The following is a 20,945-nucleotide window of genomic DNA, read 5'->3' on the forward strand; positions in this document are numbered from 1 at the left end:
CTAATAATATCTAAAGCAAACAATAGTTAAAGTAGGCAGTTTATGTCTTAAAACTCACTCATCTCATAATATCTTAAAACTAACAAGAAAATAATTCGCAGAATGCAAATTATGAAATAATAGTAAGGCTTATAACATTCTTTTAATTGCATTTTCGGAACTTTCAAATTCACCATTTTAAATATATAAAAATAACATCTTGCCTATTTTCTAAAATAAAAGTCTTAAAACTTTTCCATTTTAAATTGCTTTAGAAATCATTGTCATTCTTAGCTTCAAAACGGAGAATAATTAAAGTAAATGTTTTGATATTTTATAGCGTTTTCAAAAGCAGAGTAAGTGTATTTTTGCAGTATGTTAACATTTCGTATAAGCTCTGTAAGTAAATATACCATAAAAACAAAAACAACAACAACAAAAAAAAAAAAAAAAACAAAAACAAAAAAAAAAAAGGGGGGGGGGAATTTAGCATCCCAAGCAGTAACAATTCTTACTCGTGAAGATATCCGATATTTTTGGTAGTTGTTTTTTAATGATTGTTCCCGGAAAGGGGAGGAAATGTTTGATGATTCTTGTATGTAAAACATAGTTATTACAAAAGATGTTTTGCTTATTTTCAATAAATAATACACTTCCTTTTCGTTCCTTGACTTCGTAGACTTGACCAGAAACTTGTAAAACCTATTTGTAACATAATTATCTATAGCAGATATAAGGTATTTATTACGCAGATTTAAAATGTAATGCTTTAAAAACGCTATACTTTACTTCCTCCGTTGCTCGATTATTTTCCAGTAATTAGCCAAGATTCGATAAACGTATGTCTGTTTGACTTATTTAAGTTTTCAGTTGTGCCGCTAGACACCATAACTTGTGAAATTTGAAAAGTACCTCAAGAAAAGCTTAAAAAACTTAAAATATCATCACTGAACTTTTTAGTGTATGCAGTCTTTGACTTCTAATATAAACAACGCTGGATTCCGTACAATTTAATATGCAATATTTATTTAGCGTTTTCGTACATTTTGGGTGATTTTAATTAATTTGAGATTACTAATATTTAGAGTTATTTAGATTAGGGTAAGGTAAAGCGTTATCTCATCTAAGAGAAGGGATAACTTGGAGGACTTTTTAAAGTGAATTGTCGGAATGAAGGGAACCTATGGTTGAGTAGAAGAAAATCACATGAGAAAAACAATGAAACTCCAGCGCAACCAGCCTGTTAGTTGGGATTTGAATTTGGGTCGAACTAACAATGTTCAAAGTTTTTTCAGCTCGGTGCTGGTGGGCCTTTAAATAGTTAATATTCGTATCAATCTTTTAAAGTTAGAAGTACTTTTGTACTCAATGATTATAATTACGAATAATAAAAAAGAGAAATATTGTTGAGCAAGACTTAAGAAGGTGAGTCTTCATAAAATTTTAATTAATTTATTTATTTGGATTTGATCTCAAGTTAAAAATGAGAATTTGCATATATGCTACTAATTAATTATAATGAAGATTTTTCATTACGTAATCAGAACTTTTAATATCTGGAATTCTGAACTATACCGGCTTAAAAATCGTTACTATGAAAGCAACAAAAATTGGAAAGAGAAGTTATTTACAACTTTCCATTTATCGCTTTTCCATTTACGACTGAAGCTCCGTTTTTGATATATGGTCGACATGGTGGTGTCACAAGGTTATGACAACTATAGAGCCATGTTCTCATCCCAGCTGCGATGTCAGCAGAATAAACATTTGTAACGCAGTGTTTTATGGCCGGAAAATGCATATCTGAACAGTTGCTGCTGATAAAATGCTTGGACTTCGAGTTACGAGAAATGGTGAAGCAATATAGCTCGTGCAGTGACGTAATACTTCTGGTGAGAAAGGTAATGATAATGTCTTAACAGATGAACAGCATGCATTCAGGGAAATACTGAGGCCCAAAACATGAAGCTTACTCTAGTTGTGATACATTTAGTTCTTATATATTTTGTATTAAAAAAATGCACTATGAACAAACATATTTTCGACTAGTATGAAGCAAAAAATGCCAGTGGGAAATTTAAATTTTTTTTAACTTCAATATTTGATTGACATTGGTTTTCATTAATATGAACTTTTAAGAAAATTTGAGACGAATGTACTCAAAATGCAAAGATATTTTTGCAAAATCAACCTAAGTTTAAAAGATTGCCTCTTTTAAGTCTCCTTGTTAAACTTCCTTTTTAAACTCCTTTTCTGTGTAAATTAGTTGACCATAGTAACAATAATCTATTTTTTATGCATAATCATAAAGCCCTTCCCCGAAAAAAAAACAGCTTAGTAATGGAAAAATTTCAGTCATTTATTTCTATTTATTGAATGGGTAACAAATGCCCTTTAGACATTTTTCGAGAAACTACCTAAAGAACTGTTCTAGTACTAGTTCCTAAATTCGTATGATCACGGACAGTAAAGCACAAAATGAAGCTATCCAGCATGAAAATGTTTTAAGTATGTTCTGTTGTAACACAGTAACATTTTATTTTTAGAAGAATATTTCATATTATACTAAAGAAATTCAATTATTTGGTCCGTGTTTGTAGTTTTTACTTTCTTGCACGAAGTAAAGAAAGTATTGTAATCACGAAAAATTCCGGGGGTCATATTTCGACGAAAATATCCATTTTGACCGCTATCGACTGCAATTTAACGATGCTTTTGCACGATATCTGTACGTAAGGACGAAATAAAGACTCTTTGCCCCCTCAAAAATTGTAGAGCGGATTTAAAACGAATTTTGAATAGAATTTTTCGTGGCATCTGTGCGTACGTAAGTATGTATGTATATCCCATAACTCAAAAACGAGTAGCTTCAGAACATTGAAATTTGGTATATAGGACTTCTATAACATGTAGATGTGCACCTCGTATTTTAGTTGCAATCGGCCGCACCAAAAGTATACTATCCTCTCTGTTATTCGGCTCAGTGATCTGTTTCTTTATTCCCATATGTTTGTAAATTGCGCATTTTTTGCTTTAAAAATGATTACTTGTTCTTATCTACCGGTTAAAATTTTTATGGCTTTAGTTAATATGCACAGAATAGTTATGGAATGATCAACAATTAAAAGTTGTTTAAGTGCAGCCAAGCTTAGTTTTCTTGCCGTAGCAGACATATTTGTTTTCATTTGAAACTTACAGAACGTTGAATTAAATCTTGCTGCACCTTCAGTGTCTTTTTGCCGAGTGGGACCCCCTCCCCGAAAAAAAAAATTTTTAGTTTTGTGCACCGAAAAATCTGCCTTTTTGCCTACTGGCCGAATTGCTTGTTTATGTGCAAAAACTCTAATTTTAATTGTAAAAATTATTATTTTTTAATTGTTTTAATTGTATTTGGTGTCTTATGTTTTTCTATATCTTTCAATTTTTTATGAAGATATTTTGAGTTTTTACGTATTTTTGTCTTGCTGTGAAGTGAGAACTGAATTAATTGTATGAGAAATACATCTCTAATGAAATTCGAGGAAATAAGTTTATATGAAATGCAGGAAAAAATCCTTATAATTTAGTATTCCGTACAAGGAAGTCATGGGGTCAATGAAGTCAGACTTTTTTTTATATCAAGGATGTAAGAAGTTTTCTAACAATATTTGCATATTTAGGAATAAATATTTTTTCTTCTTTGAGCATAGACCATAATTAAATTTATTACGAAATGTTTTTGAAATATTCTTTTATTAATAAAGGGATAAAAACAGGTTGCACAATTCTCTCTATGTTTTAATCCATTTTTTCTAAATGGAATTTTGAGACACAAACAGTTATAGATACGTAATTGCGAAAATTTTTAATAATTTGGCAAATATCTGTTATGAAGACATTAAACCGCGCTGAAGGTTAAGTGTGGATAAAAAGTACGAAAACTGTAACAACTCTTAAGGTCGAATAATGAGTTTGTAGAACGTGCTACAGAAGTCATGTCTACATATTCAATGATACTTATTAAAGTAACTAAATGCTTACTAAACCGTGACCGCCGGAATGAATAAATTTTCGATGTTTTACTTAAATTCAGTGAAAACGTTGTAGTTTAGTAAGCCTAATATTAGTTTAAGAGAAAGTGCCAAGTTATTATACAAATAAATCAATCTTGGCAAATCAAATACATCAAAATACAACTAATTAACTTTTTTATAATAAACTTTATTTTATGAAGAATTACAGCAGATAATTAACAAATCGAATGCTGCATCATCCAAATAGGTTTGACGAATAAGTTTCATCTGTCACTATAAGAGAAAGAACTTTCACCTGTATTCAGACGTTTTATTCATTTAATTTGGAAGGACTTTGTATTGTAATTCTCCAGATGTTTTTATAATAAGACAAGTATTTAACAATGCCAGTACACGAAAATTTATTCGACCGTGTATAAATCATAAAATTGTCTAAAGTTGTGGGTACATTTTATGTCAGAAAAGAAGTCTTGGCAATTTAAAGCAGATTTCAGTTATTTTTCGTTTCTCCAAGCTTTTGTTAATTCAGCCTCTTAGCAAAAGCTAAGAATTTAGTTCACAGCGTTTGCTGATTTTCGTTTCTCTTAGCTTTAGTTAATTTACTTTTTATCTATTTATTTATTTTTTGTTACATCTATTTTTCTAACCTTTGATCTAACCATTGATCTAACCTTTTTCTTTGTTTTCCAAGTCTTCTGTCCATAAAACTGAGTTTTTCTCTCACAAACATAACAAACATGGTTATTAGTCTGTAACAGCACAGTGTAGTAGCATAGTTAAAATTTTCCCTAGCCTCATAACTATTACTTTTGTATTTAATTTTATCTGATAAACGATATGCACATTTATGACGGAAATATTTAAAATCAATAAAAGGCTAAATATCTGTACAATTTTGTACTTTTTTATAACGATGTTGCATAGAAAGCCATTTTGGCAATTAGATTATATGAATCTCTTTGCTTTGCTTATGTATGTTATAACAGCTAACAATTTCAGTTTTGCATTCCCGCTGACGGACTTGCGCAATGAAATTCACAGAACCCTGGATGTGGGCAAACATGTTAAATTTACGTTGAACGATTCGTTTACGTGAAAAAAGACATAAGAACAAAGACACCGATTCGGATATATGTTATATATCGGAATTCTCGAATGCCCTTACGAAGCATAGTGTACGTCTCAAATGATGAAAAAAAAAATAACCCTCTAAAAGGCAGTATTATTTCTGCACAGAGGTAAATAAATGACTATTTCAAACGTAAACACCTTTTTGATTTACCGTAAGCAAAACTCATGACCGCGAAAAAGCACTAACTTATAGCTAGGAATTTTTTCCCAACTTTATGAACCAACTGTCATTTCTAATTGAGTTAGTAAGAAGAGAAGTATAGGCACCTCGAATACATTCGAACACATTTTTAACGTCTAAATTTGCAAAGGAAATGGACAAAATAAAACTGCATTGCATGGGAAGAAAATTATGCAGTCCATTATTATCACCTATTTAAAAATGCACTGGCAAACCTAAAAATAATATAAGCTTCTGTATGTGAATCGAAGATAGGTGTAAGTGTATACATAATTTAAAATACCGATGCAGTAACTCCTTCTCAGAAAGTAATTTGTTACGCCGGTAGCTCCCTGCGAACGAGTTACCAAAGTAATCGAATGTTAACTTAGAAGTAATAAATGCAATTTATTACCCGAATTACGGAGCACCGTTTCTAGAACAAAAGGGAAGGGACACGTTTGTGGATAAATCCGCTTAAAATAACGTATCCCTCGGTTAATCGAAGACTGCTCCTTGAGGAGTACGATTCGCGAATAAATTTTTCATGCGCCGTAGAGCGATATATTTTAATTAGCGCATGCTCATGCGTCGGTTGTAAAACGAATCGGCCGCGGGATGGTATGAATATTTAAAGACACGCGCTGGCGGTTCGCGTTAGTGGAATTTAATATTCGAATTAATGGTTTATTAAAGGGGAAAGGAAAATTTTGCAAGAGGTGGTGTAAGGGGTTGAGGTTGTCGTTTGCAAGGGAAGGGAGGAAGTCAATATCCCGCTTTCGCTTTCTGATAAGGGTAACGGAGAGATATTGAATTTAGTTATTGAATAGTCTAAAAGCTTCTACTATTGAACTCTTTTCGAACTCTAGTAAGTGCATTGTTTATAAAATTAAGTTGTAATTCGTTTTGAATAATTGTTCAGGTATCCATCTCATATCTAAAAGTCGCAACACACTTAACTTTTCATTATTCATACTAATTAATGCGTGTATGTACGCAAAAACATGGATAATTCAAAAAACTTCAAAAATGCCGAACGTAAATCAACAATAGTTTAAAAAGGTAAAGCAACGTAAAAGTTTAGACTGCTGTGTACTTTAAAGTCTGAGCTCTTCATAGACTCCAAATATAGTTTAGATTAGAGTACGTTGTTTAAAATGAGATTTAATTTTAAAAAAAGAAAGGAAAAAAATCTGAAAGGATTCAGAGTTTAACGTCGCCTCAGAGATTTTGTTAACATTTTTTAAGGTCTCGCTGAGTATCGCAGGTTACTCATCTGCTCTTAGACTCACTTTTGTTAATATAATTTCTTTGTCTGTCTAGCTTTATTATAAAGCCTCGATTTCTTCTAATTGATGCCAAATACAGTTCGGCAACAATATTGCAAAATGTTTAAAACAGCAGCATATCTCTAAAATTTCTAGTAGAGTGTTAGAAGTTGCTATACCTTTTTTATATTAGCACTGTTATTTCTCTGAAAACTAGGTGCTCGGGCAACCAGCCTACTAAAACAGTTATCATAAAAAGCAAAATGAGTGTAATAAGTCCATCTGGTGTAATTTCATTACAATATTTAATATTTATGATTAAATATTTCTTACCTTGAATGCATTTGTATTTAAATAAATCATATTAAAAATTTAAAAAATTCTTAAGAATTGTGTTTTGTGAAACAATTTTAAAATTCAAAGTCGGGCTTCGAGATACACATGTTCCGGGTGGAGAATTATTGATTTAGTCACTAAAGTGGTGAAGTCAAAAAGTAAATTTCGAGCACTTCTGATACTAATAATATTGAATTTATTTTTATTTTTAATTTTTTCTCTTCTGGAAAATGTCTAATATTTCTTTCTTATTTCGACTTTCCTTTGGAAAATTTGACGTCTGATGGGCAAAATTATGATGCCATTAAGCTCTAATTCAGTTTGTTGACATTTGCAGTTAAATTACACATGCACGTATTCAAGTTTTCAATCACGGTTAATCTTGCTGTTAAATTTTCATCTTCCATATAGAATACTTGATATAATCCTATAGTCTTATTCATTATTACTCGTACCTTTTTTATCAACGTATTTATTACTTTTACATTTCCAAATTTATAGATTTATTCATATTTGAATAAGAAAAATTGATTACTCGTACCTTTTTTATCAACGTATTTATTACTTTTACATTTCCAAATTTATAGATTTATTCATATTTGAATAAGAAAAATTGATTTCAACAAAATTCAATGCTTTTACCTTTTTATCAGTAGAATCGTTTATTTTTCCATTATTAAAAATCTGTTTTCGCCAAGTTTGACGAATCCGACACCAGTTAGACTACAGGACATTTAACCGACACGGATACTTAGCCCCGACAGGACAGTTAGCCGACGCGGACACTTAGCCGACACGAACAGTTAGCCGACAAAACGTTTAGCCGACAAGGACACTTAGCCTACAGTACATTTAGCCGAGACGCACAGTTAGTCGACAGGACTTTTAGCCGACAAGGACACTTAGCCAACAGGACATTTAACCGACATAGTTAGCCGTCAGTACATTTAGCTACGGGGCATTTAACTGTCAAGACATTTAGTTAACAGGACACTAAGTTGACAGTGACGTTTAGCTGACACGTACCCAATAATTATTTAAACTTACTATCAATTACAAAATTTCTCGATGACTCCATAAGTCCAATATTTAGGTCATTTTTTCACCTATCAGGAAAATTCATTTTTCGATTCTTAGAGATCTCATATGTGCTTTTAATTCTCGTGTAATTTGGCATTGTTTGATAGGTATCGTGCTGTTTGGTGTATATTGGCTAAAAATATTTTTTTAGCTAAGTACGACGGTCACTTAGTTACATTTTAATATGGGATCTACAAAAATTTGCCGTAAAGCTTCTTCATTTAATCAACTGGGTTCCTTTGAACACTTTCACATCCTTAATAATTTTTCTTGTTTATAATGATATTAATTTTCCAATGTCGCTTTTCCTAATGCTTTCAAATTTCTAATACTTTTACATTTCATTACAATTTTACTCAGCACATTATGCTACATTCTTTCCCTTATAAAATCATTTAGCTGCTCTCACTACTGAAATTTTCTTTCCCTGTCATGAAAAATCTGAATAATGCAATAAAAATTATTGTTATTCTTGAATTATACTTTTTATAGAAACATTGGCAATGAATGGTTAGTTTAGCAAATACATTTTATTTTGTTATTAAAAACAATTAAAAAAGAGAACTTTTAAGATAAACAAAGCTTTAAATTATTTGTGATATAATAGGCAGTACATGCCACCATTCTTGAGATAAAAACTCTGTAACATATTATTGACCACGCCTCTTGCTTAAAATACTTACTTAGGCTAATGCTTATAATACTAAACTGTTGCATAATGTTTAATTTAAAGTAAAATATTCTTTCACGTTTTGTTTTATTCAGAACTGAATGCATTTCCTCAAAAACTACATTTTCACTCTTCATATATCGAAAGCGTTGCTGATAGGCAACTCCACTCTTATTGTATTTTCTAACTGCGACTACTAAATGATTTGGATCGTGTTGGGGTTGCGCGGATGCATTTTGAATACATTTATCGAAATTGGTTGGTGCAGATTTTAGTACACTATAAACACATACATAGAATTTCTCTTTTCCTAATTATTTGTATATAATATTATGCACTCTATTTTGAAAGTCGCGATTATAAGTTTCAATAAAATATTAAATAGGCGAATTCTCCAGCACGTCTGTAAATAGGAGAAAATTATTGCTGGATGCGTGTCATGCATAGTTCTGAGAATGCCGTTATCAAGCCCATCCGAACCTGGAGTACTGGGATTGAGCTTCTTGATTACGTCATTCAGTTCCTTACTTGTTGGAAAAGGCTCAGAATCAGCAATGGACGAAGTATAAAAATATTGTTCAATACTAGTCCGTATTTCCTTCTGCGCTGTAGTGTCTTTATGGGGATCATCATGCTGGAAAATCGTTTCCAGTATATGTGTCTGGGAACTAGTGAATTTTTCTGTTGCGTTCGTACAATATTTCTGTCAACATTCCAGTTTAGCCTATGAAATCTTCCATTTGTAGACTGCGCGGTTTTTCCTGAAAGTCAAATATGACTGAAATTAAAAGAGTGGAAGGTGGTTTTATTTTAGTTATGACATTTAAATCCGCTGTTAATCAAAGAAACAAAAGGTATTGAGTGCGCCACAAAATAATGATGTTGTTGTCATAGCAGACATCAATGTTTTAGGTACCACAGTATTTAAAAGGTGTTTAATTCTGAATTTCTTTACATAAAGCAAAATGTGTATCAGTTGTTACAGTATTACAAGTTAAATGAGAATCCGTTGTTACAGTATTACAAGACTATGAAAATGATTCGTAGTCTGCATTCAGTTTTTCCGTATCCTTCTTAACCCTTTGATGGTCATGAACGAGCTTAGTTCGTATTCCAGTTACGGACTACAGTGGTCAGAAACGAACAAACTAGCATTCCAAATTTATCACTGACAGATATCGTGCGTATTTGATAAGAAAGAATTATTTAATCTCGCAGTAGCTGAAGGGTTAATCAATCGAAGAGCACTTTTTTCTTCCCAAAGTACCAGTGCATTTTTAAATGAGTCTGTGCACAAACAGATAATCTTTGTCAAATAGTTCATTGAAGTTTAACTAAGCTGAGAATCATTTGTTACAGTGTTACAGTTCAACTGGAGCGACACGTAATCCACCTGTCTTAAAACTCAAATGCGATAATTAGTTACCATTAATTATATTTTTCAAGAACAAATTTTAATCGATTAACTAATTATTCTTGACGCTTAACACAGTCATTACTAGAGTAGAGTTTTCGGTTGTTGGATAATAATACCACAATCACGAGAAGGTGCCTGGCTGATAGTTAAATTGATAAATATATCAAAGAGAAAGTGATCTATTTCATATTAAAGAAATTCTGTTTTATTTTCCCGGGATGTTAAAATGGAAAAATTAAATCATATTATCAGAAATTTTTCATTTTTCATTAATAACATTAGGAGTGAATGATATCTTTTATGAGACAAAGCATATTGTGCTGTTCTTGTGCATAATGTAAGAGCTATAACAGGCTTGAAGTTCTGAATAATTCTTCTTCCTCCAGGCTTTTTGTTGGAGGCTCTCAAACCCATTTCACCAGTTTTAACCAACAAATTTTGATTTATATAACTAAAGAGAATTTTCCTAAAGGATATTAGAAATGATTTTTGGTTCTGTTGATGTTAATGCTATAAATTAAAATTCAGTGAATAACTTTTATATGGCTTCTGCATCTACTAGTCTTTATTTTTAAATTAGGAAAAATACCATCATAAGGCATGTGTAATTTTGGAATGTTACTATTGAGTTCCCATGTCCAAATTCCTTTCTCAGTTATTAGCAAAATTTCATTTTGCATATTTTTTTAACAACAAAAGGCGCTCGTTCAAAATATATTTACAATTGTAAATTATCCAAGTTCCAAGTTCAAGTGGCAAGCAATTGTGATTCTAATCACAGTTGCGCTTCTTGAACTTGGAATTCAAATTTTTCTACGATTCCAGCAGTAAAGAAAGAACCAAACTTATAAAAACGATGTTCCCAAATCAAAGGCAGTAAACTAATGCCTTTTCCTTTTCTAAAATGAATATCAATGTAGAAATAGTGAAAAGGTAGAATAATTCCTTTCAATCATAAACTGGAAAACGATTTTATAATAATAAGCATGGCGAAATTACGATGTTCGTTTAAATGTAACTCCTCAAACAATTATTTTAACCTTTCACCCTTTTTCTACCAAAGCTATCATATACATTAAAGTAAAGTATAAATCTATACTTTAAGACACCATTAAAAATGTTCCTTTGAAATAGGATACTCATTTCTTAGGAGCGATTTGCATTTTGATAGAGATTTAGGCAATGTGAGGCATCAGCAGAAATATGCCTGGTATAAAAATAGGTAATGGGTACATGCATATGACTGAAGTTTCTCGCAAATCAAACAAATTCTTGGCGTAAACGATATCTTATATGTAAATCATCTCTGTTCAAAAATGTTCAAAACCGAACTGAAAGATTACGAGAGCGATGCACGAATAGTCGATCGAAACGTCGCGTATAATAATAATAATCCAAAGTAATGCTCCCCCTAGCATCGCCAATCCGCGAATAGCGAAACATTCCGAAAAGATTATTCGAAAAGAGCAGCACAAACACCATTACATCGGCTCGAATCAATGACAGATGGCTGGTAAGATGCGCCATTATATCTCCTTTCCATTTCTCAAACTCGCTTGCTTTTAGCCATTATTCGAAACTATTGGTTCCTTAAGCCTTCAACCGCTCCCTCCTGTGAGTGGCAAGCGAAAAGAGACCATTATACATTCCACTACCGAGCGAGCCTTAAGTTGTTTCTTCTTATTTCCTCTTTTCCCCTTCTTCTCGCAAATCTCAAGTCGGGGGATCTGGCAACTACTCTGCAATAATGACGTCACATCGCTGCCGCGTTCTAATGAGAATTTAAGTCGCGTTCTTCTGTCTATCAATTGTGTTCGATAGCGTTCTAACTTTATACATAACTTCCACGAGCGCGGGGGGATTTAAAAGTATTTTAGGACAGGCCGTAAAATAAGTAAATAAAAAAAACACAAAGAGGCGTGTAAGATCGCTTTTTGGGAGGATGAATAAATATTAAAAAAGAGATAATTCTGGAAAGATCTGCCGACATTTTGGCGGTGATGGACGAGCGAAACGCCACGGGTGGCAGCGCTCCCTGGTGATAAATTCCGGAGTTTTGAAAAAAAAAAAAGATAGACTGAATCTTCCAGTAAAAATTTTTCACGGATACGTATCTCACTTTTTCAATTCCAAGTCCTAACGCTATGCGGGGAATTAATTCGTAAATGAATCTAGCTTTTAGAAAGTTCTGTAATTAGCTAAAGCAGAGAAAAGGATGAGAGTAACTTGTTAATCAGAAAACTTTCATTTTGGAAGATAATTTGAATTTAAAATTCGTTGCAAATGTCTTCCTTTTAATTGAACAGAATAAAAAATATAAGAATGATGTATTCTTTCCAATTCGCGAGTTTTAAGAGAAAATGTGTTACTGTATTATTCTTCATTATCTTCCGAACAATCATAATAATAGTATACTCTAGAGATCAGGGTTGGATTTACACAAAGGTAAACTAGGCACTTGCCCCGGGCTTCTAGTATCTAAGGATATCCAAATCACCCTATGTATATTTTTATATAATATAAAATTAATATATAAAATATGTAATTTTTTTCTATCATAGGTTTTATTAAATTTGAAGACTAAAAACGATTTTAAGAATTCTTAAGATTCTCTTCTTTCCACTTTCTATTGCTATGTAAATAGTTTACGTGTGTTTGCTTTTGCCAATTAACGTAACCTAACTTTCCAGATAAGATAGGAACCTGAGATAAAATGGGTAAGCTTATGTTTTATTCAAAGCACAATAAACAGAAAATGAACAAAACAGACAGAAAAATTCTTTCGTTGTTTGTTTGTTTCAACAATTTTAAATGATCAATATTCAATTATTACGTCATTTCACGAAATATTTTATAACTGGCATCAGCGATATCTTCTACTACGATGAAATAACTAGAGGAAAGAGCTTTTAGAAGATGGTTTGAACTGCGCGCCCCGTTCTGGAGGTTGCTGCTCTCTAAAGATAATATACTTATCAATTACGAATGAATTCTTCAAAATTGTAAAAGAAATTATTCCTAAAAATCATATTATTTTTTAAATTTCCTAAAAATTATCCAATATCTGATAAAATCAGTTGGTGTAATTATAAAATAATAACTTTAATATAAAGAAATTCTTCTCATTTCATTACGTAGATCCTTATAGAAAAGTAATTATAAAAATGCATTAAAAATTAAAATTAAACGTTCTTCCTATTTTTAAACTGCGTAATATAGTAGCAATAAAAATCCTCATATAATTTAATATAGTAATCAATAATAATAGTTTTTTTTATTAATTAATTTTTAATCAATATTTTTAATTAATCATAATAGTTTTTAGTGTAAGATAAGTTTACAACCTTTTCATTTCCCCCATTACCTTACATTGTGTTATGATATCACAGCAATAATTACTCATGTGTCTTGATAAAGTGACAATTTCGAAAGTTATCACACTCTTAAGTTATGACAATATTCATTTATATTCAAAAATTTCAAGTTATTAAAATAATTTGAAAGATTTTTAATTAATCTTTCAAATTATAAAAGAATGTTTTATTTTAGGGCAAAGTAAAAACAATATACGTTTACTCCTTATTAACTATATTTTATTTTTTTAAGGTATTTAACTTTCTGTAAACATTTATAGACACATCAGGAGACATTTTAAAGTGAACAGTTCTTGCAGAATTTACGATACGCCAAAAGGGAATCCAACTCGGATATTCAAATTATGGCACTGGTATGGTGATCAATGCAGGACAAGGATGGAATGTCATTACAATCAACTTCCGATTAATCGGTAACAGGCTAGACTGGCCTTGTATAAAATAACGCTAAATTTATTTATTGAAGAAAGATGGATAAATTACAATCACAAACTTTTAGAATAAAACAAAACCATCCACGGAAGACAAAAAATGAAAAAGAAATGTGTGGGATTTAACAATGATATCTGACGATGTCATAGCATTTGAGAGCATTTTTTATCAATAACGACATGTAATTTTATTGCATGCATTCTAAAATATACAAATATTATTAAATTGTTCTTTAGTAATGAATTGTTCAGTCATTAAAAAGTCAAGTGTGCAACTAATTAATCTTCTGTTTCACACTAACTTTTTCAAACTACAGCACTAACGCAAACAAAATCGTTGTTCTTTCTGTTTTGAATGCTGATTTAGTTTATATAATCAAATGAAGTTCTCCTTCCTATTAAATTATTTGAAAATACAGGAACATTTTAATAGGATTTATTTGTCAATCATAATATGGATTATTCCTCTTCCCAGTATCTTTTTAACTGTCCTTGGACAAACCGTGATTTTTGGTTAACCGTGGTTTTTGGTTTGGTCCTCAAAAGCTGACCCAATCGGGCGATCCTATATATTTGTTACTTTAAAACAGGAACTTACTAATATACTTAGAAGCTGAATTATTTCATAATTCATCTAATTCACATATAGATTATAACTGGTCAAACTGTTAATTTTTAAACATTTATCCAGTTCTAATAATTAATAAAATGTTCCTGTAATACCATTACCTACTTGATATAGAATAATCTCTTGATATAGAATATACCTGATATAGAATAATCTCTTTGAGTCACCTAACAACAAAGACCTTTTTTATTTTGAAGATCAGTACACAGTTTTTCCCATTCCGAGTCCATAAACTTGTACTGTACAGAACGTATCCTTTTTCTTTCTAATTTGCGGATTAGAGAGAAAAAAAGTCGTCCGTTTTAAATTTCAAATATAGGTCAAGTATAGGGTAGTGAAATAAGCAACTCCAAACTTGGACAGTAATATCCTCTCACAATAATCATGTGCTTTTTAAGGATTATAGATAAAATAATCCAGAATAGATATAGATAAAGAAAAACCATATTATAATATTCAGTATGTCTTACATTGTGTCAACCTAGATGCGCAGCACATTTTATTAATAATATGTTCAACAATAATATATGTAAAAGTCTTCACACTTCATTATTACTTTGTTAAGATTAGTAATGTTTTACTGTTCGGGATTTATTAATTAAACTAGACTATGGTTATGAAGCTGTCGTTAATATTAGGTTTAATATCGTGCTCGTTATTTTTTATGTTTATTATTTATATTTTTTATGTTTTTTTATGTTTATCTTTAAATCTCATTATGCTGCCCGTAAATACAAAAGCATGATTATATCTGATAGAAAAATTTCGAATTTATCTGGTTTTTTAACAAGAAGTACACTAGTTCGTTTAAATATGAAAACGTTGCATTGTTAATCTTAACGCTTCTTTCCTTTTGTCCAAATCACTATTGTATAAAATTCAGCGGATACAGAATATCATCTTTCCTACATGGTTATTAGACAGCTGTTATGTTTTCTGGAAGTTAGATAAAAGTATAACTGTAAATATAGTCGGGAAATATGCCGAATAGCTAATATAATGTAACATTTTGCTAAATATGATGTTGATCTTCCATATACTGCTGAAATAACTTTTAATTCGACAAATTATGAAAGTGGGGAAATGAATTGTGTTAATGCGAGATAATGTTTACGGCAAAGTCCAATTAAATCAAAACGTTTATTTAAAATATTTTAAAATACCATTTATTTAAAATTAATCTATAAAAAAGAGATTCTTAGAGAAGTACGGGGTTAGAAACATATTGTATTAATTTCAATAATGCTGCAATTGTTTATAAAAACTATCGACTGGATATACTACATTACCTAATTTAAAGGGCATCAAATGTTACTAAATAAATTATTAAAACTATTATATACGGTATAATAAAATAAGGATTTAAGTTCATAAGAACTGCATTTATTGGCTTTTAATGGCTTAGTTTTTTAGAAATATAGTAATAATTCAAAAAATAAATTAAACATCATAATGACACAGAAAGGCGATACTTTGAAATTTGGTTATTTGACTAATCTTATGAATTTACATTAAATATCCTGTCTTTCAATCAATGGCACCACCTACCCAGTCGCTTGAATAGTAACATGACGTAATGAATTGTCTAAATATTTTGGAAAACCTCTGCTAAAAATCTTTCAAACGTCAGAAGCGTGACAATATTTGTACCTTCTGTTCTGGTTTGCTAATTGATGAAACTTGAAATTCTTCTTTTCATATCTTAAAAAGGAATTCAGAGTAACTGCTAGCATGTACTTCTTAACACAAATTAGCACATTTTTCTGAAAGGACACGAAAGACATTTCTTGTATACATATCCTCTTTTTGCATGATGTGCATTTATATTTTTAGCTAAATTCTTAGGATTACTGATTTTCTATTTACATAATAATATTGTTTACTTTAATTAATTTTGCCAGTTAATTGCATTTTCAATTTTTGCCTCTTGCAGGTATGGTTCAAAAATCGGCGTGCCAAATGGCGGAAGCGAGAGAGAAATGCAGCTGCAGAACTCAAGAATGGTTTCAGCACTCAGTTCAATGGCTTAATGCAGCCTTTCGATGACAGCCTTTACTCAGGCTATTCTACCTATAACAATTGGGCTGCCAAGGTTCCCAGTCCGTTGGGTGCCAAGAGTTTTCCCTGGCCAGGACTGAACTCCGTCAACGTCAACCCCTTGGTGACACCAAGTCAGGGTATGGGATGCTTCAATGCTTCTTCTCCACAAGGGATCACAAGCTCAAGCATCATGCCCAGCGTCAGCATGCCAGTGAATAGTCTTAGCAACCCTGCGCCTCCCTGTCCCTATGCCACGCCCACACCTCCATATGTATATCGCGAACAGTGTTCCACCATGACTTCCAGTATAGCAACCTTACGGCTAAAAGCCAAACAGCACACTGCTGCAGGATTCGGCTCCTATGCACCTATGTCCCCTCGCCAGACTCCCACATTGTCACCGTGCCAGTATGCCACGGTGGACAGACCAACTGTGTAAGCATCAGTTGATATTGTGTTATACGGACAGCAATGCCTCACAATGGACTAGTTGTGACGAAAATGCTCTGGTGGGGGCGTCAGTTCTTACCTGTGACAATCTTCTGCGATTTATGTACTGTCTGGTTGTAAGATAACTTCGATGACTCGATTTTTAAAGAAGAAATTCCTGCGAATTACGAATTAAGGTCTAGAAAATCATTCAGTAGAAAGCCTGGTCAAAAGGAGATTTACTCGGCTGTACAGAAACACTTCAAAATCAAATCACTTGAAAATGATTTGCCGGGAAAATAATATGTCACAATACAGATGAAGATGTCTTCTAAATTGAATATTTATCATTACAGCCACATACAATAATAGGTAAATTTGGAAACAATGTAAAATTAAATAGAGTATGAATTTAATAATACATACAATACTTTAATCTAAAGCGTGTACTACTACTAACATTACATTCAAAACATGTTAAAACACTAAAACTATTTATGCGCATTATATGAGCTTTAACAGTGTTTTAAAAGAGTTATATTTTTGATTATATTGTAAAGTGTTTTCATTTTTTTTCATTCTTTAAAATGGAATTACGAGTAGAAAGTGATGTTTGAGAGATATTATTAATATTTAAAATTATTATTCTGATAAATGCAAATATATTTCCCCTTCAAACATTTTTTAAAGTTAATTTAATTGAAATCAATTCTGGTACAAAACTGATTAGTTCTAACTTATAAAAATCCTTTTTCTTGTCCACTTAAAGAATTTATTATAATATTTCCTGCTTTGTCAGCTTCGCTGTAAAAAAACTCTGTTACCTGGGCATAAGTTTTTAAATTACAAACAAACTAAAGTATCCTTCGAACACTTCACTTTATTTAGTCTGGTATTTTATTCGACAAATTTTAATTGCGAAACTCTTGAATATTGCAAAGAAACCTTTTTTAATTAAAAAAATATTTTCATACAAATAGATTTTCTAGTATTACCAAAAAAAATTCTAGACTGCCATCGAGATTGCGATATATGTTATCATTATAGAAGTTACTTCTATACTTCATTAAGAAACCATAAACTAGAAACTTCAGTTAGATCCAATCCATCACAAGACTTCTAAAATAGAAAAGATTTTTAACGATCAAGAAACCATTAACTCTGTGCAAAATAATGCTTTTTGAAAAATCTTATTCATTCGTGAGATTGCAAGGTTCTTCAAAGACATATCATTGCTTACAAATATTATAAAACATGATTCTAATTTAATATGTAATAATTTTATTGTTAACATTGCTCTTCTGATTAAAAACACACGTGTTCATTAACACTAATATTTGTAATAAGCAAAATAAGATTTTTGAAATAAAAAAATGATAACTTATTTAGACATCATCTGCAAAAATTTTGAGAACTCCTTTACAGGCTTTAGTAACTCAAAGACCAACTAAGCTTCGAGATTCGCTTGTGTTTGTAAATATTTTTTAAAGTATTTTTTGATCACGGAGAGTTGAATGTATGTTGTGTAACACTTTGTATTTTACTTTTCGTTTTCTTAAAAATAAGTAATGTTTTCATTTGCAATGCATTTTTTGACTCTGCACAGATATTTTATATGTTGTATTCTGTTTAATGTCACAAAAGTGCTCCCAGAACTTCAGTTAATCAAATCAATCTTGTAGAAAAATGCTGTAAAGAATATTATATTGAAATGCGTTTGATAAGCATATTATACGCTATGAAAATCACTCTTATTTAGAAAACAATTTGTTATGTAGTGCAATACATAAAATTAATTTATTTTCTTTCTTTTATGCAATAAAATTTATAACTTCTAGTCAAAAAATATATCTAATGGTTTTCTCTGACATACGTTAATAAGTCTTTAATTATAAAATACTACCGATGAATAACGAAGAGTTTAAACAATTATAAAAACTTTTATTTTCGAATGATTTATAATTGTACATGATTTAAAAATTAAACCAAGTTCTCCTGCACAAAACACAAAACCGAAAATGTAATTGTATGTACAAGTAATACCATAAAATTACTTAAACCGCTAAAAAATAAAATGTTCAAATACTAAATTAATAAGCAAATTGTTACATTACATTCTTAATAGAAAAATCAATTCCATATTTTAATTAAAATAGCTTGTGATTGAAAAGAAATATTTTTGTAGAAATATTTAAGAGTATAAATTTTCAAGTAAATATATAAAGCGTATTTATTTTACTTTTCATTGCTGTAAATTCTGTCACGTTTCCGAAACAAACTGATCAACAGAACAATTTTTATTCCATAACTAAATATATCAGTTTTGTTATGCATGTTTTTTTAATTGGGTGAACACATAAATTTATTTAAATTTAATACTTAACTATGAAATCTAATACCAAGTGTTTTTTAAAACAAGCTTAGATATGACACAATGTAATTCTTAAAATTAGATTATACTTCATGAAACAAAAGTAGCACTTAAGAATAACGCTTAAAATTTTTTCTATGTTTCAAACTGAAATGCATATTTAATGCACTTTAATGAATTTGCATCGTTCATCTAGGAAACCATATTAAAATATTAGAAAACTAAATTTGTTTTAAAACGAAACCCATTCTAAGCAAAGGATTACATTTTTTTAGCCAAAAACGTTTCTTGCATTTCCAATATTTTTTCTTATTCAAAGATATTTATAAATTTCAAACCGACTCGCAAAACAAACAAAATTTCCCATATTGTGCTAATATTAATTCATGACAATTCAACTTTCATAGATGCAATTTTAAGCACTAATGGAATGTAATGATGTAGAAAGTGAAATTTTGGTGCAAGAGTTTCAGATGAGAACAAGTTTAACGTCTATGGCATGCATAACTTATTCTCTCGCTGCACTTTCTTCATACAATTCAACACACCATACTATCAAAGAACATATCAGATTTAATTTATTTATATTTCCTCTCTTGTATATATAATTTTAGTCAGAATGCCAAAGAGTTTTCCCTTTGTTGAAAACAAATGAGTACGAATTATAATGTATTATTATTATAATGGAACTTCCTGTATGTATACTAAAATTAATAAAAAATGTTCCTTTAGAAACTTGAGTAATTTATACGTATGTGCTTTTCTCTTTAATGTTTCTTTAGACTGGTTAAACATAATATCGGTGACTTTATACAAATAATCTGATGTGGACGCTATATGACCTGCTTGTAAGGCCTATTAAAATATACTCTTTTTGCTGAACTTCATTTAAAATTACTTCTTTAAATTGTTTTAACATAATTAGCCGATCTCTCAAGGCAAATTGGAAATAACATCAAAAATTGCAGATTTTGAAATTAACTAACCCGGTCAACTTTTATCCTACTGGAGTCCAAATTTCTTGTAATTTTATTCCTTCATAATGAGTGTATAACTTTTCCATATATAAGTACAGGAAACGGGAGACCGCATTAAAAATTAGGCTTCGTTATTTGTCAAAAATTATTATTATTTGTTTTAAATTTGACAGTGCCCAAACATGAATATTTTCTTCATTTAAAACACTTCTGCAACTGGAAGTAATGATTATGACCAAATATTGTGAAAATAAAGGCTGGGTAAGGACTTTTAAGCTACGTAAGTGGCTACGCGTTCGGTATTTCCGATTGCAATAAAAAAGAAAGGTGCACAGCTATATGTTATAGCAATCCCATATGCAAGATTTCAACGTTCTACGGTTAATCGTTTTTGAGTCATGAGACATACATACATATATACATATCTTACAGACGTCACGAAAAATTCCTTTTTAAATACATTTTACAATCAGTTTTGGAAAAAAGAGTCATATTTTCTGTCTGTACGTACAGACGTCACCCAAAAAAAATTGTACAAATAGATTCGGGACAGAACAAAGTGAATATTTCTGCTGAAATATGACACCCAAAATTTCTCGCGATTCCTTTACTTTGTACAAGGAAGTAAACCTGAGTGAATG

General features: G+C 30.8%; 1 protein-coding gene across 1 annotated transcript in view; it reads left to right on the forward strand.

The window, feature by feature from the left end:
* The window catches only part of LOC118185921 (pituitary homeobox x-like), a 127,479-nt gene extending 107,417 nt beyond the window's left edge, over positions 1 to 20,062 (forward strand). The window contains exon 3 of the mRNA XM_035355888.2: positions 16,421 to 20,062. Coding sequence (XP_035211779.1) covers positions 16,421 to 16,966 — 546 coding nt within the window. The 3' untranslated portion in view covers positions 16,967 to 20,062. The remainder of the gene's footprint in view (positions 1 to 16,420) is intronic.
* The last annotated feature ends 883 nt before the right edge of the window (positions 20,063 to 20,945 follow it).

Source organism: Stegodyphus dumicola, chromosome 7 (assembly GCF_044657685.1).
Source record: "Stegodyphus dumicola isolate Sdum_Otavi_A_Nest chromosome 7, ASM4465768v1".
Lineage (NCBI taxonomy): Eukaryota > Metazoa > Arthropoda > Arachnida > Araneae > Eresidae > Stegodyphus > Stegodyphus dumicola.